Here is a 24608-nt window from a genome sequence, read left to right on the forward strand (position 1 = left end):
TACAACCCATTAACTGATTCCATCCATCTATATTACCCAAAAGACTTGTATAACTATTCGTTATGGCAAAGTGATGTTAATGGTCATACGTATCCCTCCATGGGGGATGAAATACCCAACAGCAGTCTATGAAATTGATATTTTGATTCCATGATTATAACTCCTTTCCAAAGGCTTAGTGGAAGAAGCTCTGTGGTAGTGGTCACGGTCTTGGTGGATGGTCACCACTTTATGTTTAAAAATGCCACAAAATGATCACAGGAAATACACTGTGACCAATTCCGGATAAAGCTGTACAAAATAGTTCAGCTTGATGATCTTGTGCTTCGCTTATCCAGGTAGCGAAGTAAGTTCTTGTGGCCTTCACCTTAGCTAAATAAATGGTCCATACAATTTTTGCAGCTTTTAGATTAGATTCCGTCATGACCCACCTCCAGATGCTCACCAGCTTCCTATTACTTTTCATCACCCACAGTTGTTGATTGTACAGTACCAAGAGGCTGGGTGGACTCAGAAATGGAGGGGGTGTTTGGGTGCGATTGTGTCCACAGCCATGGTACCAGCCTCATACCATCCATCGACCAGAGTTTCAATAGGAGTGCCAACCAGATCAGCTGGTATCCCACATGTTGTAGCTTGGAAACCAACTGGATTTGCTAGCCTCGATGGGCAGACCATCTTAATAGGTCCCAGGTCCCTGGGGGGGGTTCTACTGAGAGACTGTGTTTTATCAAACATGCTTGCCAACAGACTTTCTCCACCACTGGGTTTTATATTTGGGAAGAGACATGGAGACGCAGCTTGTCTGCTTGGAACAATAAAGGTTCCCCTTGACATTTAATCCAGTTGTGTCCAACTCGGGGGCAGAGCTCATCCCCATTTCCAAGCCATGGAGCCAGCGTTTGAAGACAGTTTCCGTGGTCATGTGGCCAGCGTGACTAGACACGGAATGCCATTACCTACCCACTGTGGTGGTACCTATTTATCTACTCACATTTTTACATGCTTTTGAACTGCTAGGAGCTGGGACAAGCGACGAGAGCTAGCTCCATCACGTGGATTCAAACTACTGATATTTCGACCTTGCAGCCCAGAGGCTTTGCGGTTTAACCTGCAGCGCTACCATGTCCCTTGGAACAATGAGAGGCAAGGAAGGACTTGCCTGGTCCTCCACTCCCCACTTGCTCGCCCACCTAATCTCCCCTTTGCCTGCCTGGTCATCTTCCCACTCACTCAACTGCCCAATTATTCTTCCGCCCCCTCAATCATTCAGCTCCTGCCTGCCTGGTTGCCTCCATGTTGCCCATCCCCCTTGCCCTCTTCTATCCCCTGATCACTCCCCCATGTGTCTGATCACCCTTTCTACTACCCATGCCCACTCACTCACCCACTCCTCTGTCACGTGTACCCATGCTCTCACCCCTTGCCTTGGTTTCCTTTCTTCTGTCTTGGTGGCCTGTGGTCATGTCCGTTGCTACCTCGATGGAGTTGGTTGTTGTTGTTTAGTCATTAAGTCGTGTCCAACTCTTTGTGACCCCATGGACCAGAGCACACCAGGCCCTCCTGTCTTCAACTGTCTCCCGAAGTTATGTCAAATTCAAGTTAGTAGCTTCGATGACATTGTCCAACTATCTCGTCCTCTGTAGTCCCCTTCTCCTCTTGTCCTCACACTTTCATCTTCAGGATCTGTCCTTCCAGTGAGCACTCAGGCTTGATTTCCTTCAAAATGGATAGGTTTGTTCTCTCTGCAGTCCAAAGGACTCTCAAGAGTTGCCTCCAGCACCACAATTCAAAAGCATCAAAAGAGGGGACATGGACATTTTTAATTCATTCATCTTTCCCAATAAAGGGACTCAAGGTAGTTTACTAAACATTTAACATCTATATGAGGCCGCTGGGGGGGATCATCAGGGGGTGTGGAGCCCTGTGCCATCAATATGCGGATGACACGCAGCTCTACATCTCCTTTTCTCCAACTACAGGAGATGCCGTTCTGTCCCTTCAGCGCTGCCTGGAGACCGTTCGGGAATGGATGCAGGAGAATGGGCTGAGGCTGAACCCGGACAAGACGGAGGTACTGAGGGTGGGCGCTCCCACAGTTGGGGATTTGGGAAACTCCCTCGAGTGACCCTGCCTGCCAGGGATGTGGTTCGCAGCTTGGGGATTCATCTGGACCCAGCGCTCACTATGGAAACCCAGGTGGCGTCTGTGGTCCGCACCGCATTTTTCAATCTTCGGTGGGTAGCCCAGCTGCGACCCTACTTAGATGTGGGGGCTCTCAACACTTTGGTACATGCACTTGTAATCTCAAGATTAGACCACTGCAATGCGCTCTACGTGGGGCTACCTTTGAGGCTGCTGCGGAAACTACAGGTGGTGCAGAATGCTGCAGCCAGATTACTCAGTGGAGTGAGAAGATACCAACATATCTCGCCCACTCTGGCCGCATTGCATTGGCTGCTCATCCGATTCCGCATCGACTTCAAAGTGTTGATGCTTACTTACAAAGCCCTAAACGGTTTAGGACCTCAATATTTGGTGGAACACCTTCTCCCACCTAGATCTACCCGTGTCACCCGTGCGAGCCAGGAGGTGAGGCTGAGGAGCCTGACGCCGAGAGAGGCCCGGAAGGAAAAGACCAGAAATCGGGCCTTCTCGTCGGTGGCTCCTCGCCTCTGGAACAACTTACCTCCTGAGATTCGCACGGCTCCCTCGCTGGGCATTTTTAAGAAACAATTGAAAACACTGATGTATAAGCAGGCTTTCCCAACAGATAATCCCTGACGATTTTTCTTTTATATTCTTTGATTTCTATTTCTGTCTATTTGTAATGTTTTTAATAATTTTATTGTTGCTCCGATTGTAAGCCGCCTAGAGTGGTCTAGTATGACCAGATAGGTGGGATAGAAATAAAATAAATAAATAAATAAATAAATTTAGAGAAATATATGACTGAAAAATGCAATACGTTACAAAACTGAAGAAGGAATGAAACTGTCCTCTTTCACCCTCATTAAGAGATTGTTCCCCAATGGTCTCTTCAAATACTCCTGAATATTCTGATGCATCCACCATGTAATCCTCAACTTTGAAATTGCTTACTCTCAAGACAGCATTCCTTGTGGCTATTACATCTGCCAAGAGAGCCAGTGAGCTTGCTGCCCACTGAGCTTATCCACCCTTTATTCAGTTTCACCCTGATAAAGTGACTTTATACTTTGATATTTCTCTTTTACCTAAATTTATGTCAGATTTTCATATCAATCAACCTATCACATTACCATCATTCTTCAAATCACCATCATTTCCTCTTGAGCACATGCTCCACGGTATCTACATTAGGCACTCACTAGCATTTTATCTAGACATAACCAAGAGTTTCAGAACAACTAATAGACTCTTTGTGTGTTTTCATGGTCCTCATAAAGGAGGTCCAGCTTCGATATGCAGATGATACCACTCTGACGGCAGAAAGTGAGGAGGAATTAAAGAACTTCTTAATGAAGGTGAAAGAGGAGATCACCAAAAATGGTCTGAAGCTCAACATCAAAAAAACTAAGATCATGGCCACTGGTCCCATCATCTCTTTGGCAGATAGAAGAGGAAGATATGGAGGCAGTGAGAGATTTTACTTTCTTGGGCTCCATGGTGACAGCAGCCACGAAATTAAAAAGATGCATGCTTTTTGGGAGGAAAGTGATGACAAACATAGACAGCATCTTAAAAAGCAGAGACATCACCTTGCCGACAAAGGTCCACATAATCAAAGCTATGGTTTTTCCAGTAGCAATGTATGGAAGTGAGAGGTGGACCATAAAGAAGGCTGACTGCTGAAGACTTGATGCTTTTGAATTGTGGTGCTGGAGGACACTCTTGAGAGTCCCCTGGGCTGCAAGGAGAACAATTCTGCAGGAAGTCAAGCCTGAGTGCTCACTGGAAGGACAGATCCTGAAGCTGAGGCTCCAATACTTTGGCCATCTCATGAGAAGAGAAGATTCCTTGGAAAAGACTTTGATGTTGGGAAAGTGTGAGGGCAAGAGGAGAAGGGGACGCCAGAGGACGAGGTGGTTGGACAGGGTCATTGAAGTGACCAACATGAATTTGACCAGAATCCGGGAGGCAGTGGAAGACAGGGAGGGCTTGGTGTGCTCTGGTCCATAGGGTCACAAAGAGTCGGACACAACTTAACAACTAAACAACAAATCCAGATTTTCTGATTATCTTTGCAAAGTTTGATCCTCTCCACCCTCTCAAGAGGAGTTAGGGCAGCAGGAAAATCTCCTGAAACAGTGACATGCTTGGAAAATAAGCTTTTAAGTCAACTGTGCCTTGCTCACTCAAGAATAATTCTATTTCATCTCCCCCTAGTGATTTCAGAGCTGCTTTCACTTCACTTTATAGAACTGTAGGCTGTTCATCATAGAATTCTTCTTCAAACGAGTCTTATCATCCTTTTATCTCTTCTGTGTACTGTTTCCATCTTCTCTTTAATTTACCTTCTGTGATAAAAAATAGCTGGTTGGATAGCTCAGTGGTTCGGATATGGTTGGGAGTTTGATTTGCCTCCTGGGAGAAAAGCCAGCCTGTGTAATCATGGGCAAGCTGCACAGTTCCAAGGCAGTCCCACAAGAAGGGAATGATAAACCACTACTGTGTATTCTGTATATGGAAAACGCTGGACAGGGCCTCCCTAGGTCACAACTGGCTTAATGACATGCAATTCTTACTGATTATAAATAAACAATGCCTATAAAATACAAACCAATAAAAGAAAATGTCCGTAATGCTTTATTAGTACATATGAAAACTATTTTATATCTGGCATACCCCAAGCTAAAGTATTATTATTGCTTCAGATTATACCCTACGGTTCCTCATGAGAGTTTAGGACAGAGAATAGCAGAGGTCTCAAATAATAAATTACAGATGTATTTACTTGTACAGTAATATTTTTACCCGGCCTTTCTCCTTAAAAGAACGCAAGCCGGCTGTCTGCGATAATATGAAAGACACCATTCGAAGTTGGAGCAGTGAAAGAAAGAGGCTGAGCGGAATGAGTTTCATTTCTTCTCTCGCACATGGAAGGCAGCTGCAGCTTCCAGGAACCGCCACTTTCTGGTCTCTGACACAGACGCCTGAGTCCAGGAAAGCGAAACTTAACTGCCTGCCTCTTGCACCGGAGCCATGGCGGCAAGCGGCTCTGTCAGACTGCTGGAAGATCAAGTCTCCTGTTATATCTGCCGAGATTATTACACAGAGCCGGTGAGTGTGGACTGTGGGCACAGTTTCTGCCAGGGCTGTATCACCCAGCATTGGGAGAAATGGGGAAGCGATTTCTCCTGCCCTCGCTGTGGGGAAGCGTCGCTGAAGCGAAAGCTGAGGCCAAACAAAGAACTGGCGAATATTGTAGAAACCGTCAAGAGGACGAAGCTGGAGATGGCAGAAAACACGCCTGGAGAGAAGAAAACGTGCGAAACGCACCAGCAGCCCCTCCAGTTCTTTTGCAAAGGCAAACAGGAGCTGGTGTGTTCCCGGTGTGTGGAATCTGAGGAGGTCCCAAGCGAAGCTCTCCTGCTGCCTCTTGAGGAAGCTGCCCAGAGTTACAAGGTAAAAATAATAATAATTGCCAAGGGAGACTCAGAGGTATTGGGGGGTGGGGAGAGACTCTTCCCTAAATCTAGTTACGATTTTAATGTCCTCAGACGCCGTGTGCCGCTGGTGTGCCCTATGCGTGCAAATGATGCTAACGTGCCACCGTGCAGCTTTGCAATCCCTTAGTTCCTGCGGACCGCGGTGTCCAGCATCTGGGCGTAGGGCTCTGGATGCTGCCGGCAGCTGCCGGCATTGTTAAATACCTGTACTTGTACAATAGGTACAGTACAGCCACTTTCCTCTTATTGTGCAGTAGGATAGAAGATGGGAGCGCAGATATGGAGTGTTTAAACACCCTCTAATTCTGCCTCACCAGTCCATAGATCAAGTGAACTAAAGTAGTGGAAAAGGGGATATGCCCTGGGGATATGCCCTGGGGCCTGGCGTGCTCTGGTCCATGGGGTCACGAAGAGTCGGACACGACTAAACGACTAAACACACACACATGTCTTCCCTACAACTGTACTTCTGTTGCTTCTCTCAGGTTTATTTCTTCTGCTTGGCACCACTTTCTCCTTTCTCTTGCCTAGGCAAGGAAAGGCTACCATGGCTTTTTCGGGTCTTAACAGACCTACTCTCATAGAAGCCAGCTTTAGGGGGTTCTGTAACCAGGTTTAGGTCTTGTTGTTCTGCACTGCTTCTGAATGGAGCTCCTGAAGCAACAACCAGGTTCTTCCATTTTGCTTCAGTTATGAGTTTCCAAAGTGATGATGACTTCTGTTCACTAGCCACAGGCTCGGTATTAGCTGCTTTCTGCTAGCAGAAAAACATGTGACTGAGTAGTAGTTAATAAGCCTTTGGAGGCTTGTAACCCAGTGCTTTTGAATACTGAAATGTTTATAGCCCAGCTGTCAGAGCATTGTTCTTGTTTGAATTTGCATGCCATCAAGTCAATTCTGATTTCTGGTGACCTTCTTCAAGGTCGAGTATTGAGAAGTGGTTTATGAGTTCCTATGTCCTAGGGCATCCTCGGACCGTGCAGCTTACCCAAGGCTACATAGGTTTCTAGGAGGCCTGGTGGGCAATAGAACGCTGAGTGTTCCAGCTACTCAGCTGGCTCCAGAGTGGCTTACAGATAGTTGAAAACAAGACAGTGACCGATAGTGTTCATTGTGGTTGTTGGAGAAGATGGCACGGCAGCCAGTGGTGGGCAAAGGTAGGGATTACTGTATAGGCAGAACCAAGAACATAAGTTAATTCTCACACTCATGTATAGCCTCCGTTCCATGTCCCTCTCTTGCCCTTCTCAATTCAGCGGAGGATCAGGAAAATATGCCTCCCTCCCAAATTAGAAATGTTCTTACCTCTTGCTGTTCTTTCCTCCCTTCCCTCCACTGTTCACATACTGTGATGAGGCTGGGAGTTCACCAGGAAGGGAACAAAGGCAGGCCCTTGAGCCTCCATCTGTGGTTAAGGAATTAGGCAGGATTGGACTGGTTGGGAAGTAGCCTAAGTCAGCATCCACTTTGTTCCTAAGGGACCAGCCACAGAGTGACTGAATCCTGACTGTGCCACGGAGTACTTTGCCCAAACAGAATGGCTGTAGTGTGACATGTAAACATAGAGGAAACCACCACATAAATGCAACCAGATATCAGCAGAGTAAATGAAGATAATACAGAAGGCAAAGAAGGACTTTGAGCAACGTATGACCAGGAATATAAAGGGGAATAATAAAAGCTTATTTAAATACCTTAGAAGTAGGAAACATGCCAGAGAAGTAGCTGGCCCTCTGGATGGTGAGGGAGGGAAAGGGGGACTTGGAGATTGCAGAGAAATTACATGAGTTCTTTGCATCGGTCTTCATGACAGAAGACCTGAATGGCCCCTCCTGACTAATGAATTAAATCAGATATAGGTTAAAAGAGAGGATATTTCAGACCTAATAAGTCATCGGACCCAGATGGCAGTCACCCAAGGGTTATTAAGGAGGAACTGAGGAATGAAGTTGCTGATCTCTTAACTGAAATATACAACTTGCACCTTAAAATGGCCACATTGCCAGAAGACTGGAGGATACCACATGTCATGCCAATCTTTTAAAAGGGAAGGAGGGGGGACCTGGGAAACTACAGGCCGGTTAGCCTAACATCTGTTCCAGAGAAGATGGTGGAAAGCCTCATCCAAGATAAAATCTTAAAACATGTAGAAGAACAAGCCTTGCTGAGGGAAAATCAGCATGGCTTCTGTAAGGGTAAGTCTTGCCTCACAAACCTTTTAGAATTCTTTGAAAAGGTCAACAGGCAGGTGGATGTGGGCGAACCGGTGGATATTGTCTATCTGGATTTTCAGAAGGGGTTTTACACAGTCCCTCTCCAAAAGCTGCTGAGAAAACTCCACAGTCAGTGGATAAGATAATATTATATTATGATATTATAACATGTAATAGCCCTCTCTTTTAGATAGGTGGTGATATTATACTAAGATGGCACACTTTGCAATACGGATTATCCCAACCCAACAATAGAAAAAGCCACAGTAGGTGAACTTCACAACTTCCACCCAACCCTTAACCTTAGCCCAAGCCAGTCCACACAACAGGTGCACTTCTTGAACGGCAGTGTGCCGCTATACAATGAAGATACAGTAAAAAGATTGTATTATATCGAGAATCCATTGATTATTGCTAAAGGGTGAATTTGATTTCAATCAAATCATGATTTAATATTTTTTCAATTTTTTTGACAAATTAAATTAAAACATTGATTTTTAAAAATTTAAACTGAATTAAATCAGTTTGATTTTAAAATCATTTATCATTTTAAATGATTTAAAATCAATTAATCATTTCTACATACACAGATTGTACGTTCACAGAGTTTCCAGCTTCCATCCTGAACACGTAAAAAAATAAACCCCCCTGATATAATTGCATTGGATTCAGACCATAGAGACTCAGGACTCGTAGGTTTGTAGCAGGCATTTTGTATACTACAACACCCACCTAATTAATGGGGGGGGGTTAAAGTCGTCAAATTGACGAGCAAGCCAGGTACCCAGGGGAAAAGAAAAGACTGTGAAAGAGACAAGAAGAGAAAATGGGAGAACACTGTTGGTGATCACGTGCAGCTCTGAAATGAAACCGTTCACATGCATAATCAGTAATTTAATTCCAATTTAGACATGCTCATAAGACCTGCCAAACTCATCTTAAACAACTATTGATGCACAACAGGACACACAACATGGATGCAGTGATGGGGAACCTGCTTTTACTGCCCGATATCCATCCCATTTACAAAGGCACACTCTCCAGCTTCATGTAGAGGAAACTGGTCTTCCCCAGTTGGCCATCTTTTGCTTCCAAGGGGCACCACAATAATAATATAATTTATTGTCATTGTAAGTATATACACAGTATACCATACAACGAGGCCACCTGTTGCAGACATGATGTTCTGTGTCACCACCGTATTTTTGCTTCTTTCAGGAGGAGCTGGATTCCCTTCTGAAGGCTTGGAAAGAAAAGAGGGAGGAGGCTATTGGCTTTCACACAGAGGAGGAGAATAGATATAAGAAATTGCAGGTGAGTGGGTGCTAGCTAGTGTAATGTTTCAAATGTGAGACAATGTTTTGTATTGTTGGGTAGGTGAGTCTTCTCTGTATGACAGCCTTTCCCATTCTGTTGTCCTCCAGATCTGTTGAACTCTTCCTCAGTCCTAGCCAACATGGTGGTTGCCACTGGGAGATGCAGTTCATTATACAGTGGTGCCTCGCTAGACTCTGATAATCTGTTTCACTGAAATTGCTGTTTAGCGAAATCATTGTCTAGAGAAAAGCATTTCCCCATTGGAATGCATTGAAACCTGTTTAATGCGTTCCAGTGGGGAAGAATCTTAGTTGTCTAGTGAAGATCGGCCATAGGAAAGCTGCTTTGCGAACCGCCGATCAGCTGTTTAAATCGCTCTCTTGTGAAGCTTAGGTCCTGAAAACACCTGTTTGCGAGCGCAGAGAGAGCTGTCAAAATCGTCGTCTAGCAAAAATTGGTTTGCGAAGCAGGACCAAACATTGTCCAGCCAAATTTCCGCATAGGAATCACTTTTTGTGAATCGCTGTAGTGATCGCAAAAAGCCAATGTCTAGCGAAAAAACTGTCATGTGGGGTAATTGTCTAGCAAGGCACCACTGTATCTGCAGTGTGCCTGGGTGCATAAAGCTGGTTCAGAACAACAGGACTAGATAAGCAGGGTTGGGGTACAGTGTTTTTTCAGACTCCAGTGCTGGAGTCATACTAGCCATACTGACTAGAGAATTCTGGCCATTGCCATCCAAAAAAAGCGAGGCAACATTTCTCATACTTGAACTGATGATGTACTGCTTAGTGCTCCCTGCAATGAGCCTCACCTGTTTTACTTGAGCTTGACTCCAAAGAAGGACAGTAGGACCAAGCCAGAGCTCAGAAAAGTTACTTTTTTTGAATTACAATTTCTAGAATAACAACTGGCAAAATGTAGAAGTTGGACTCAGAAAATGTATTCTCCAGAAGAAACACAGTCCCAAGCTAAGGTTTATATAGCTGGGTTGCAGGAACCCCACATTGAGCTGAGCTGCAGGCATCTGAGACCTGCTGATCTCCATGGACAGAAGAGTTTTCCCTTCAGGCATCCTCCTCTCGAGGAAACCTTTTATCCCAGGGAGTTATTCTCTTGCAGCTGAGCAGTCAGATTTTGGTTGAATATCAGCAAAACCTTTCTGTTAGAGCAGTACAGCAATGGAGTCAATTGCCTTGAGAGGTGGTGAGTGCTCCAACACTGGAGTCATTCAAAAGAAACTTGGAGAACCATTTGACTGATATCCTAAATTTGTATTTCTGCATTGAGCAGAGGGTTGGACTCAATGGCCTTAAAGGTCCCTTCCACCTTCATGATTCTATGATCTGTCCATATTCGTGCCTTCAACCTACAGCATTCACATGGGACAGGAGGGCATCTAGCTTCCTCTGATGTGGCCTCTGAGCTCCCTTCCTCTGGGGATTCAGGCTCCTGGTCCTCTGTGAATTCAGGATTGGGTGCAGAGACATTGCAAAGTGTGCTGCTTATATACCGTCCCATAGTGCTTCAAGCACTCTCTGGGCGGTTTACAAGTTAATTACACAGGCTACACATTGCCCCCCCAGCAAGCTGGGTACTCATTTTACCGACCTCAGGATAGAAGGCTGAGTCAACCTTGAGCCGGCTACCTGGGATCGAACCCCATGCTGTGAGCACAGTTTTGGCTGCAGTACAGCGGTTTAACCGCTGCGCCACAAGGTGGTTCCCAAACTTGGGTAACTCAAGTGTTCTTGGACGACAACTCCCAGAAATCCTGACTAAAACATCTGGTGGTGAAAGCTTCTGAGAAATGCAATCCAAGAACACTTGGCTTACCCAAGGTTGGGAACCACTGATTTCGAGATTTGGTTTTATGGATCTGTGATCCCAGATCTTAATTATTTCAGGTTCTATATACAGTGGTGCCCTGCATAAAAGGCGCCCCTTTTAATGACGAATCCGCATAGCAAAGAAGATTTTGCGATGTTTTAGATAGTGAAAAATCGCTTTGCGGTGATCGGTAGGCTGTTTCGTTTACCGATTTTCGCATAGCGATTTTTTTCTAACAGCTGATCGGCGGTTCCAAAATGGCCGCCGGGTAAAAAAATATGGCCGCCCGCTGTGTTTTCTCGCCCTTTCCTCGCTTACTGGGCAGCGAAAATGGCGGCCGTATGGAGGATTTTCGCTGAACTGTGAGTTTTTTGCCCATAGGAACACATTTAATGCATTCCTATGGGCTTTTTTGTTTCGTATAGCGACAATTCCACATAGCGACGATTTTCCGGAACAGATTATCGTCACTATGTGGGGCACCACTGTATTCCTACTGATCTTTGCTGAAAAAAGCATGATACAGTGGTGCCCTGCATAGCGAGGTCAATCTGTTCCGGATTAACCTTCGCTATGGGGAAACATCGCTATACGGATCAAAAAAACCCATTGGAACACATTAAACATTGTTTAATGCGTTCCAAATGGGCCCCAAACTCACCGTTCTGCAATGTTTCCCCATGTTCCAGTGGCCATTTTGGGTGTTCCGGTGGCCATTTTGGGTGTTCCGGCGGCCGTTTTGGGTGTTCCGGCGGCCGTTTTGGGTGTTCCGGCTGCCATTTTGGGTGTTCCGGCTGCCATTTTGGGTGTTCCGGTGGCCATTTTGGAACCGCCGAACAGCTGTTCCCCCTCGCAATGCGAAGAAACATCGGTATGCGATCGCATTAGCGATCGCAAAATCCGCATCGGTATGTGGATTCATCGTTAAACGGTGTGCTCGTTATGCGAGGCACCACTGTAGTGCCTCTGCACACATAATCATGTCTCTTACTTGTGTTTTTGTCTAACATACAGGAAAAGGTAAATACTGAGAAACAGAAGATTGTGTCCATATTTGAAGAAGCAGAAGTGCATCTGAAACAAGAAAAGACAGCATTGCTGGACCAGCTGGAAGAGCTTGTTGAGAGAGAGGAGGCGTTTGTCACCAAACTTTCTGGTGACATCTGTCTTTGTGATACTCTAATCCAAGAGATGGAAGAGAAGAATCGGCAGCCACCAAGTACATTCGTGCAGGTGAGATCTCAGAGTCTGCTTGAGAGTTTGAAAATGAAAGGTGAAAAAAATACCTTCTTCTCTACAACCCTCTGCCTCACCCCCATTTGCACAAGCTGGCAAGGGAGATGCCCTCTGCCCTATCGTGCTCAAGAGATAGTAAGGACCAGGGATGGGGTCTCACGAGTTTCAACTCACTGTCAAGTCTGACCTAAGTTGCACTGGGGACTTGTTCCAGACTCGACTCGGCGGGTTTTGGGACCCATTTTTCTGAGTCGCGTTTCAAGTCCCTATTAGGGACAAACCTCCCAACCTGATGCTGCCTTGGAGACAGCTGGTCCGGCTTCTCTTCCAGGAGCTGGCTGCTGCCTCCACCAATGCACCTGCCGCCCAGGTGATACACCAGCACACGTGCAGAGGCAGGGGCCAGCTCCAGGAAGGGAAATCAGCTCACCATTTCCATGCATGTGGCCACCCAGGAGGCTGAGCAAAAGGCCTTGGGACTTGTGCCTGCAGATTCGGACTTGGGACTTAGCCCTGAAGGTTCAGACCGGGACCTGGGACTCAGATCCAAAGACTTGCCAACATCCCTGGTACATTCCTGACTAAGAGGGCTTGTGTGTACTAATTGGGATGGGGTAACAACTAGGTTTTTAGACAAACCTCCCAGATATAACTTCCCATTTCTCTCCTCTCTCTCTCTCTCTCTTTGTAGGATATTGAGAAAACCTTGCAAAGGTAAGTCACTTTTTTTGCTTACAGATTAGCAGAATTTAGCACTTTAATGATTTACTTCACTTCTGCTAGACACAGGAAGAAAGGGAGGAGGCAGAAAGAAGGCTCGTATCCTTGCCTATAGAAATGATTTTTCTGGAATACTTCAGCAGCCATTCTGGTTGGGGGATTCTCAGAATCATCCTCAGGAAACACTACCCTTTCCAAGCTCTGGATTGCATGCTTTTGTCTGTCTTTTTCTAGCTGTGTCGTTCAGAATCCATGTGGTCTAATTGTGTGAGGAAAGAAAGCATGCTAACCTCACCTCCCTCTGCTACAATTTCCAGTTGGCTTCCACAGATGGTGGGAATCTTTCTGAATAGGACTTCCCACATTACTTGTGGATATTGCCTGCAGAATGAGGAAAGCTGGAAAATCTCTTTTTGTATATGCATGATATTGTCCATATGTCTATGTGTGCATGCATACATAGGTAGTATTGTTTCCTGTTTGGCCACACCCCTTTATATTTTGGCACAGCCTCTTTGAAAAACGGCCTGGCCCTTCAGCAAAAAACACCACAATATAGACTGGCACATTTAACTGTAGCCAGTTTTCTTAAATCATTCACATGCTCAAATGTTGGTCCTCCAGCTGGCTTGGACATAGCTGCTTTATTTTTGCCACAAACCCCTTTTAGGACCTGTTCTCTAGTCTCAGGGCCCCCTGTCAAGCAAGGATATGGCATGTCCTATATTGTGCTAATAGACTTTTCATATTTTCCAGTCTGTAAGGTAAAGGTAAAGGTTCCCCTTGACAATTTGTCCAGTCGTGTCCGACTCTAGGGGGCAGTGCTTATCTCCGTTTCCAACCCATTGAGCCACGTGTTTTGTCTGAAGACTATCTTCCGTGGTCACGTGGCCAGCGCAACTAGACACGGAACCTTCCCACCATGGTGGTACCTATTTATCTACTTGCATGAGCCCTTGTTGAGAATGGCTGGACAACAGCTCCCTGAAGCCCAGCTCATTGACCATACTGGCGTAGGGTTCTGACATTTAGTTCAACTTCCAGAACCCCCAGCAAAGGTTGAGAACCAAAGTTTGAGAAAGCATGGTTCTAGGACCCAAAACATGTCATTCAGAGCCCACAATATTTTAGCTGGTCAGATCAGATCCACCAGTGAATCACCAGGATCAAAATGTACAAAGTCCATAATAGCTCAGAGCTCCGGTGAATTTTCCAATATTAACATATCTAAGACTTAAGATGACCCAGGAGGGCTCAGCTTGCAGTGAGCCAGAGTAGTGTGGCTCATGGACCTATTACATGTGGCAGGGCTTTTTCCTGGTTATTTATTTATTTATTTATTGGATTTTTACCCCGCCCCTCTAGACCATGTCTACTCGGGGCAGCTTACATAAATAAATGGTGTATCTACGGAGTTTCACTTGTTCCACCACATTCTTAACACAAACACTAAGGTACAGTTTTTCACAAGCTTTCATAAGACAAGCAGTTATTCTATTTCTTTGGCCACTTGTTTGTATTTTATTATGGTATTTGCAGCGTTTTATTAGATATGTGGGACTTGTGATTCCAAGTGTATTTTTATGCAGATTTTTGTAAGCTACCCTCTATGAGGTAGGACAGGACATGAATCAAACAAACATCAATAAACCTGGCTTTCCAATCTTACTAAACGCACATTGACATGTTCATTTTATTGCCAGCTGATTTGATCCTGAAATTGAAAGATTCTTTGTCTCCTTAGGTACAAAGTGTGGCATATTCAACAGCCAAGTATTTTTTCTGAGTTGGAAGATAAAGTTAACAGCTTCTCCAAAAAGTACATTATCCTGCAGGAGACTTTGCGGAGTTTCAAAGGTACCTAGCTAAGATATATAAAACAATTCAATAAATATGAAATCATACTGGATCAGATCCAAGCTAGCTGGAATGCACTTGCGTCCTTTTGAAATCAGTAAGAAAAGGTAGTCTAATTTTATCCCCATTGCTATTGGCTGAAATCCTGTTGCTTGGTGTCCTAAGTTGTGCAAGAGCAGATCCATTGAATCAGTGGAAATTTGGTGAGTCAACATCTCTGTGAGTTACACAAATGGGACTGTGGTTGGGACCTGTAACTTGGGAGTTGTCTGGAGTAGGCGAAATAGGATCGGTCACCGGTTTAATATGCCATTTGGTACAATCCTCACATCTAAGTAGCATATGCACCTCAGACAACTTCATTCGGTCTGGCTCCTTCTTCTGTCAGTTTCTAATACTGTATTGAGAACCGGCCCACAGTTTAATAGGAAACTCAAAGAAGAAGTATTCGCGAAGATGCTGGCCACAGAGACTGGCGAAACGTTAAGAAGAACCACCTTCAGAACACGGCCAAAGAGCCCAAAAAACCCACAACAACCATCAAAGAAGAAGGCTTGCTTTGGTTCATTTCTTGTCATCACACATGCTGGAAATGAATGAAAATGGAGCAATCTTTCCTGCATCAAGAAGTAGAAGCCCCTGAGAGGGACCGAGAAAGGTGCAGGTAGGAATACTCAGGGGATAGCCTGGTTTGCTTTAGCAATTACATTATGTGATTGCCAGAGAAAAGAGTAAACCGTGACCCTCTGATCACACCATTATTGCACTAAGCAACAGAATTTCAATTTCCAGGTGGGGAAATAAAAATGACAAAGGTACAAAAGCTATGACCTGTTCCCTCAAAGTCGGTCCCATAGAATTCTTTGGAATTTACTCTGCCAACTCCTCAGATGTCAGCTATCAGCAAATATAAATCAGAGTGTAGATGTCAGATTACATCTAATTTTGCCTACTTAAGCTGGATAGCTACCGTAAATTCTCACAGTGCTACATTTGTTTATAAACTGAGGACAGCTGGGATTTGTGACATTTCTATGAATGTGTACTCAAGAATATCATCAATGCCATCTCACTTTTCTTTCTCTTTTTGTTTTCTATAGAATATTTACCACAACAGTTGCAGGTGGAGTGGGGTAAGATTTTCAGGAAAGACTGGGGGAGTTTTATGTACCTCTAAAAATGCAGATATGTTACTTTTTCATATGCTTAAAGCTGATGATATTGTTCCCCTTCCCAAAAGACTGCTATTTGCCACGACAGGAAAAATCTGCACGCACAAGGCTACTCTTTGCCAAGGGAAAAGATATATTAATTCATACTTTTCTGTGGCTTTTCTGTGGGATGACCATACTCATAGCCACTGAGGCAGAAGACACTGAATGACATGAATGGGCAGCAAGATATTAGTGACTAACCTAATTCTATTCCTACCAGTAGAATTAAATGTCTGTGTACATTAAATAAAAGTATAAATCAAGAATTAGAGGCGGGATAGGCAAGTTCCCCTGATACCCTTTCCCATACACTCATGTGCTAAAATAACTTGGGGAGTGATCAGACACTGGATATCCAATTGCCACCAAGAAAGGGATGCTTTTCAGGGAGTCATTTCATTTAAAGTGACCTTTCCATCCATGTGGGCATCACAACAGCCCACCCACCCCCCAAGAAGAGGTTAAAAATCTCCAGCTTGGACATGGCTTTGGAGTTGGGCTGGATCACAATTGCCTGTGGGTCATGTGACCACTGGGAATAAAACTCTCTGGACTATGCCCCAAGCTGTCCAAAACACAAGCAGCTTTCCCCATTGGGTTCCACCCACTGTTGGCTTTTGGTCATTTGTGCCTGAACTTGCCTGGGCATCATTTGCTCTCGATGGCATTTTGACCAGAAGCAGACTACATCAGAGCTGTGTTTCCTTTGATGTTATCTATTTCACTGAAGGGGTCCATTGGGGGTGGGAGCTAATTCTCTGTATGGAACAACTTCCTTTGCTGTCCTTCCCTTTCACTTTCAGAATTTGTGCTGTAGTGCCCTAATCTCATTGCAAGTTACTGAATTCAGTATGTTTAGTCCAGTCGATTCCTATTAATACGTGCTCTCCTTCCTTTCTCTCTTCCTCTTCTGTTTTCCTCGCCCCCTTCAACAGTAAAAGTGACTCTGGATCCAGACACTGCGCACCCCCAGCTCACTGTATCTGATGATCGGAAAACCTTGACTTCGGAATGGAATTCCTGCAATCTGCCTGACTATCCCCAGAGATTTAGTTCTTCTTGCTGTGTGTTAGGCTGTGAGGGGTTCACCTCGGGACGGCATTACTGGGAAGTAAAGGTTGAGTCGTTGGGATTCTGGGCTGTGGGGGTGGCCAGAGAATCCGTGAACAGGAAGAAACAAATCAATATTTCCTCGCTACAAGAGGGCATTTGGATCTTGAGCAAATACAAAATTGGCAAACTCACATATGACACCCCAGAGACAATTGGCATTTACCTGGACTATGAAAAAAGGAAGGTGTTGTTCTTCAATGCTGATAATGATAAGGGAAATGTTCTGCACACTTTTGATTCGGCTCTCTTCTAAGCAGAGAAAATCCGCCCTTTCTTCTGGCTGGAAAAGGGGTTTATGTCACTTCAATAAACATACACACCTGTAGTTCCTGCATATAAAGTTCAGCTGTTAACTTCCCTACCAGCTGTAGCCAGAGTGGCCAGTGGTGAAGGGTTACAAGAGAAGAAGAGGGATCAGCCAAGGTCACCCAGCGTGCTTTTTTCCATCTGAGTAGCCTTGGGCAAGCTTCATGGACGCAGAGTGCCACCTGAGAGAAACTGGTAAAAACCACTTGTGAGGGCCTTGTTGTGATATGCTGTCACACCTCATCTGTCTGATTTATTGCGACCATTGTAGGGTGTGAGGAATTAAGTTAGGCAGCAAGAACTTTCACCTAGTTTTTTCTGCACATTGCTTATCTGGTAACTGGAAAAAAAAAATATAGCTGGCCGAAGGGAGTGGGAGTTTCCCTAGATAAAAAGACAGTTTAAAAAACAGCAAGGAGAGAGTTCGTTTTTGCTGCTGGGAGGAAGAAGACAAGATGGAGATTTATGATGGACTGAAGAAACATTTACATGATTGATTTTATATTCGTTGCTGAAATATCCCTACAACTAAAAAACTTCTGTGCTTTACCAGCTGTATTCAAGGACGTGAGATAATAATTCTTTTTTTTTATTTAGAGAATGTGTTTAAGTATTTTTCTAGAGAAATGCAATGAAGGGGAGGGAAACTGCTTAGAGTAAAAATTTGTACAAATATCTATTTATATTATATTAGAGTTATGTTGATTTAATTCTTTAATAAATACTTCTGTCTATTTGACAGTTTAAAATTATGTTCTTTCCTGACCAAACCGAATGCATTTTGAGTACTGAAGTTACGCTACCTAATTAATTGATGATTCAGCCCAACCAATTAAAATCTTATATGTCTGTGTTGTGTTAATTAAAATCAAGTGGGCTTTTTGGAACAGACAAGAGTAAAGCTCCTAGCTGTTTGCATTTGGGCTGACGGACAGCAGAGAAAGGGGTTTGCTTTGTTTGTTTATCAAATCCCTACTTGTGCTTCTCTAATTACTTTATTACAGATTCTTAGGAACTGAATGAAGTAAATAAGAGTCGTTATATGGTGGCAGCGGTGGGATGAAACACGTGCTTTGTTTATTTTTGCTGGCAACAGTTTGAAGATTTATAGCTAGGCAACGATCATAAAAGTAAGACGTTAGCCTACTATATATTTGATTTATGGCATTAAAAGCAGTGTCTGCTTAAAGCAGAGCTGTGTGAGTAAGTGAAAAGCTAATGGGTTTTCTTTGATAAAAACATTAGCCATGCAGGAGTTTGGTAGGAAAGAACGTTTTTAAAGTTAAATTGGCTTATTAAATGTACATTTTTCTCTGAGTGAATTCCTTGAACTTCACAAGCATTTCTGCAGTGATTTTTTTTTTTCCTATGTGCTAATTTCATTTTTAAAGCACATGGACAGTTTTGCATCTTTTTTGGCATCAGAGAGAAGGAGAAGGGCGACATCTCGTGGTCTACGGGGTACATTGCTCCGAGGAGATGTCGAAGTGACACCTGGTGGTCTTCAGACATTATTGCAGCATGACATTTCAGATTCTTACGAAGCTGATACAGAAAGTGCAGCTCATCTATCTCCAGTAAGCAGACGGTTGCAACTAAGTGAGATGATGGCTGGAGTTCAAGAAGATCAAGCTATTGAAGACATCGTTGTGCGCCCAAGACCCAGGCATACCAATTTAGAGGAAGACCAAAGAGGAGAAGAAGTAAGGTTAGATGATGAAGAAGCAGCAGCAGCAGCAGCAGCAGCATCCCAACTGGATGAAGAATTAGACCCAATTGACAAACTATCCAAGATGTTTGCTAGTTTTATTGCTAACCAAAATCAAGAGAAGAGAATCAGAGAATTGGAGTTAAGGTTGTCCAAACAGTACAGAGAAGCAAAACTCCAGCAAATGGAAAAGGAAAGGAAGCGAAAAGAGGAATATGACAAATCGATTGCCAGTGTGAACAGAAATAACCTACCTTTTTATCACGAGGGTATGGACGTTTTATCATTCCTATCTTTGTATGAGAAAGTTTGCCAAGATTTGAAGATCCCTCAGAAATGGTACATACCTTTGATTCGTACACAATGTAGTGGACTTCTTGCTGAGATTGTGGCAACTGTACCTAATGAGGACGTCGAGTGGGAGATTTTTCGTGAATATATCAAACGAAAATTTGGATACACTCCAGAAATTTTGAGACAAAATTTCAGGAAACTGAAAAAACAACCTAATGAGTGCTACTCTGCAATGGCTGATAGATTAGAAAAACTTGGGGATCAATGGCTAGACTCAGTAGGCGCCAGTACTTTCCAAGACATGAGAACACTGATGTACCAAGAACATTTTCTTTCTTTAGTACCTGCAGAGATCAGAAGTGTCTTGATGCAGAAGAGGTTCAAGGATCTGCAAGAATTGGCCTTAAGAACCGATGAGTTACTTTCCTTCAAACGACCTGACCCGACGGTTAGGCCGAATACTGCACCAGCGTTCCCCAGGAAACAGAGTTCATTTCAAACTAGAGAGTCTTTTGAGCAAGATCCCAGACGAAGGACAGAAGATACACGTAAGAGTATAGCTCCGGGACAGACAAGACCACCTCTCAAATGTTTCGAGTGTGGTGGTTCTCATTTGAGAAGAGACTGTCCGAAGTTAAACATTCCGGTTAAACAGGAGAAAGAGCCTGGGAGAAGAACATCTGCTCCAGTACAACCCAAAGGCAGACCTAGTGCTCCTAAGATGGCTTATACGAGTATAGAGTCAATAGGAACTGTTCAAGACCATATTCACAGTACTACATCATCAGTACCCTTCCAGTCAAGCATCCGACATTCACATAGTCAAGAGGGTGGAAGAGCAACTAGAACCTCAACTCAAGCTAATGGGGCTCAAGCCAAAGTTAATTATGGTGTACCTCGTGTTTTGAACTTACGAATGGATTCTGTAACCTCAGACTACATCGGAGAAACTGCTGATGGACAAAAATACTCTATTTTAGATCCTGACACCATAATACCAGATTACCAAAGGAACTGGACTATAAGGAAGTTCACCGAGACTGTTTTCTTGCATACACCATCCGGAGATGTAGCTTTATGTGCTTTCAGAGATTCTGGAGCTGAACTTTCTTCAATAAGCCGTCAGTTTCTTGATCCAGCTTTGGTCTTGTATAACTTGAGATGCCCCATAAGAACTTATGCAAGCGAAGGAGATGAGCTAAAACATATTCCTGTCGCGTATCTGAAAATTACATACAAGTCCTGGACTGGAGTAAAACATATTTTGACCCATGAGGGGAAACCTGACTTTCTTCTAGGAAATGATCTCGCTGTGTTGGACGAAATACAAAGCCAAGGTCCACCTGTAATTCAAGTAGTTACCCGATCCCAGAGCAAGAAGATGCGAGAAGTTGAACCAATAGAAGAACTAGACTTAGAACCAGAAGAGGAGGAGCCAGATCAAAGTTATGAGCCAGATGAGGAACAAGATTCAGAATATGAACAAGAGCAAGTATTTCCAGATAATATTCCAGAGGAAGAGCCTACTCCTGATGATATTCAAGGAGAAGGGTCTACACCGCAACAGCTCTTTGAGACCGAATCTGATGACTCAACTACAATTGAGGCAGGAATAGAAGAAATCGTTCCTAAAGGATCGGAGGTCTTTAGACAAAAGCAACTTAATGATCCCTCTTTAGCATCTTTAAGAACCCGTGCAAACGAATACGCTCAACAGCCTGTCCAACAGTCAGCATACTTTCTATGGGGAGAAAATGGACTGTTATACCGTGAGTACTATCCCAAGGATTTTATGGCAGCTCAACCCGTGTGACAGTTAGTAGTGCCCTCAGATTATAGACTGAGAATTCTTGAAATGGCACACGATCATCCTTCCAGTGGACACCAAGGTATGAGAAAGACACTCAAGAGAATTTCTCAACATTTTTACTGGCCTGGTCTTTCCAAAGCCGTAAAGGAATATGTTGGTTCCTGTGATGTTTGCCAAAGAGTAGGACACCAAACAGACCAAACCAAGGCTGAAGTGCAAGTTATGGAGATACCCGACCAAGTGTTCAAGTATCTACAAATGGATGTGTTAGGACCATTCATCCCTACTAAGACCAAGAAGAAGTACATCATCACTTTCATTTGTTCTGCAAGCAGATGGATTGAAGCTTATGCAATCAGCAACTTGTCAGCTACCACCATAGCTAGAATCATCGTGGACTTATGCTCACGTATTGGTGTTCCATCCAAAATCATTTGCGATCAAGCAGGAGCTTTCACTAGTGAACTCATGAAGAAAATCTGCGAAATAAGTGGTATCACCCTTAGCTTCAGTACTTCTCATCATCCTCAATCACACGGAATGGTGGAAAGAGGTCAACAGACTTTACTTCGTATGATCAAGACGATGACCCAAGAGTATGGGAACATTTGGGACGAACTCTTGCCTTTTGCTTTATTTGCCTATAGAAGTTCCGCTCATTCTTCACTAGGTGGATTTTCCCCGAGCGAGTTGGTATTTGGAAGAAATCTTCAAGGACCTTTAGATATCCTGAAATCCGAATGGGAAGGTGCGGTCAAATCTAGTTCAGCACCAGTTGCAGAATTCGTCCGACAACTTCAAGAGAAACTTTTAGCTGTTCAAGAGTTAGCTAGAGACAACTTGATGAACGCTCAAGCTGAACAGAAATACTATCATGACAAGAAATCCCGACACAGAGAATTTGCAGTGGGTGATTTGGTGTTAGTACTGAACCCGCTCAGACCTTCTAAGTTAGAAGTGGTCTGGGAAGGTCCAGGAGAAATTGTTCAAAGATTTGGAGATGTTAATTATCTTGTTAAAATGCTGGATTCTAAAAAGAAACCTGTTCTTTACCATGTCAATAGACTGAAACTTTACAAAGATAGATCTGCAATGGTTTTTCAATATCATGCTGAGTATTTCCATTCTTCCAATGAACCAATTGATATGTTGTCAGAATTGCAAGATGCGGGTGATTGGTCTGATAATATTATCTTAACAGGTAATCAAGATCAGAAGGATCAGTTGTACCAGGTCCTAGAACGACATCAAGATGTGTTCTCAGACAAACCAGGTTACACAAATTTAGTCAGTCATGAAATCACTACAGATAGTGATGCTCAACCTATACGGTCGAGCCCATACAGAGCAATTGGTAATCATGCTAAACAAATTGAGCAAGAGATTCAAAAGATGTTATCTCTAGGAGTTATTGAAGAGGCAATCAGCCCTACTTGGACTTCACCTGTGGTACTAGTCCCTAAAAAGACTGCTACAGGTGAAATTCAAGAAGAAGTGAGATTTTGTGTTGATTATAGGAAGTTGAACAGTGTTACCAAATCGGATCCTTACCCTTTGCCTAGAATGGATGATTTGATTGAACACCTTGCTAAGGCTAAATTTATAAGTATCCTTGACCTAAAGAATGCTTATTGGCAATTAGATATGGCAGAAGAATCACGAGATAAGACCGCTTTCATCACACATGTGGGAACTTTCCGGTTCCGCAGAATGCCATTTGGTTTGAAAAATGCAGGTGCTTCATTTCAAAGGATGATTGATAAACTTTTGCAAGGTTTACCTTATGCTAATGCTTATCTTGACGATGTTGCGATTTTTAGTAATGATTTTGAATCTCATTTGACACACATTGAAACTGTTTTGTCCAGACTTCAACAAGCAGGACTGACAGTAAAAGCCAGTAAATGTCAATGGATGCAGGGAAAAGTCATGTATTTAGGACATTTGATTGGGCAAGGAGAAATTCAAACTATACAAGCAAAAGTTCAAGCTATCAATGATTGGCCTATTCCTAAAACTAAGAAACAAGTACGCTCGTTTCTAGGTCTAATTGGCTACTACAGAAAATTTATTCCGGATTTTAGTAATTTGGCAGCACCTTTGACAGAGCTAACTAGAAAAAGAGAACCTGTCAAAGTAAAATGGACTCCTGAATGTCAAAAGGCTTTTGATGCCTTAAAAGCTAAAATTGTTGATGCGCCTATTTTGAAATCTCCTGATTTCAACAAACCTTTCGTATTACAAACTGATGCATCTGAATTAGGTCTAGGAGCTGTTTTATTACAACAAGGAGAAGATGGAAACCTTTATCCGATATCCTATTTCTCTAGAAAACTTCTGGAACGCAAGAAACACTATGCTATTCCTGAAAAAGAGGCACTTTCAGTTTTTTGGACATTGAATCTTTTGAGACCGTATTTATGGGGGCGCAAATTCACGCTTCAAACCGATCACCGAGCTTTAGTGTGGTTACAAAGTATGAAATCTCACAACCAAAAATTGTTAAGATGGAGTTTGGCATTACAAGATTTTGATTTTAATATCCAACATATTCCAGGAAAATTGAATATAGTAGCAGATAGTCTTTCTAGAATGTATGAAGAAGAAAACTCATGCAACACTGAGCGTTGACTTAGATATCTGATGTAATTTCATAGAATGTAGTGTTTCATTATTTCATATATACTTTTGTAGTAGAGTTTTGATATATAACATGTTTTATATTTTCTTAATTCCTTGTATCAAATTACTATAAATTAGATAAGTAGACTAATCTGAATTTCTGTGTAATTTCGGGGGGCGTGTGAGGAATTAAGTTAGGCAGCAAGAACTTTCACCTAGTTTTTTCTGCACATTGCTTATCTGGTAACTGGAAAAAAAAAATATAGCTGGCCGAAGGGAGTGGGAGTTTCCCTAGATAAAAAGACAGTTTAAAAAACAGCAAGGAGAGAGTTCGTTTTTGCTGCTGGGAGGAAGAAGACAAGATGGAGATTTATGATGGACTGAAGAAACATTTACATGATTGATTTTATATTCGTTGCTGAAATATCCCTACAACTAAAAAACTTCTGTGCTTTACCAGCTGTATTCAAGGACGTGAGATAATAATTCTTTTTTTTTATTTAGAGAATGTGTTTAAGTATTTTTCTAGAGAAATGCAATGAAGGGGAGGGAAACTGCTTAGAGTAAAAATTTGTACAAATATCTATTTATATTATATTAGAGTTATGTTGATTTAATTCTTTAATAAATACTTCTGTCTATTTGACAGTTTAAAATTATGTTCTTTCCTGACCAAACCGAATGCATTTTGAGTACTGAAGTTACGCTACCTAATTA

The 24608-nt window shown here is 43.1% G+C and overlaps 1 protein-coding gene across 1 annotated transcript; it reads left to right on the forward strand.

The window, feature by feature from the left end:
- The first annotated feature begins 3691 nt into the window (after window positions 1–3691).
- LOC110088057 (zinc finger protein RFP) lies at window positions 3692–24550 on the forward strand. The gene is made up of 7 exons (XM_072989213.2): window positions 3692–5607; window positions 9083–9178; window positions 12026–12244; window positions 12939–12961; window positions 14712–14824; window positions 15925–15957; window positions 16974–24550. The coding sequence occupies exons 1-7, from the start codon at window positions 5185–5187 to the stop codon at window positions 17402–17404; spliced, it is 1338 nt and encodes a 445-aa protein (XP_072845314.2). The 5' UTR covers window positions 3692–5184; the 3' UTR covers window positions 17405–24550.
- Window positions 24551–24608: the final 58 nt, after the last annotated feature.

The sequence above is a fragment of the Pogona vitticeps genome, chromosome 2 (assembly GCF_051106095.1).
Source record: "Pogona vitticeps strain Pit_001003342236 chromosome 2, PviZW2.1, whole genome shotgun sequence".
Taxonomy (NCBI): domain Eukaryota; kingdom Metazoa; phylum Chordata; class Lepidosauria; order Squamata; family Agamidae; genus Pogona; species Pogona vitticeps.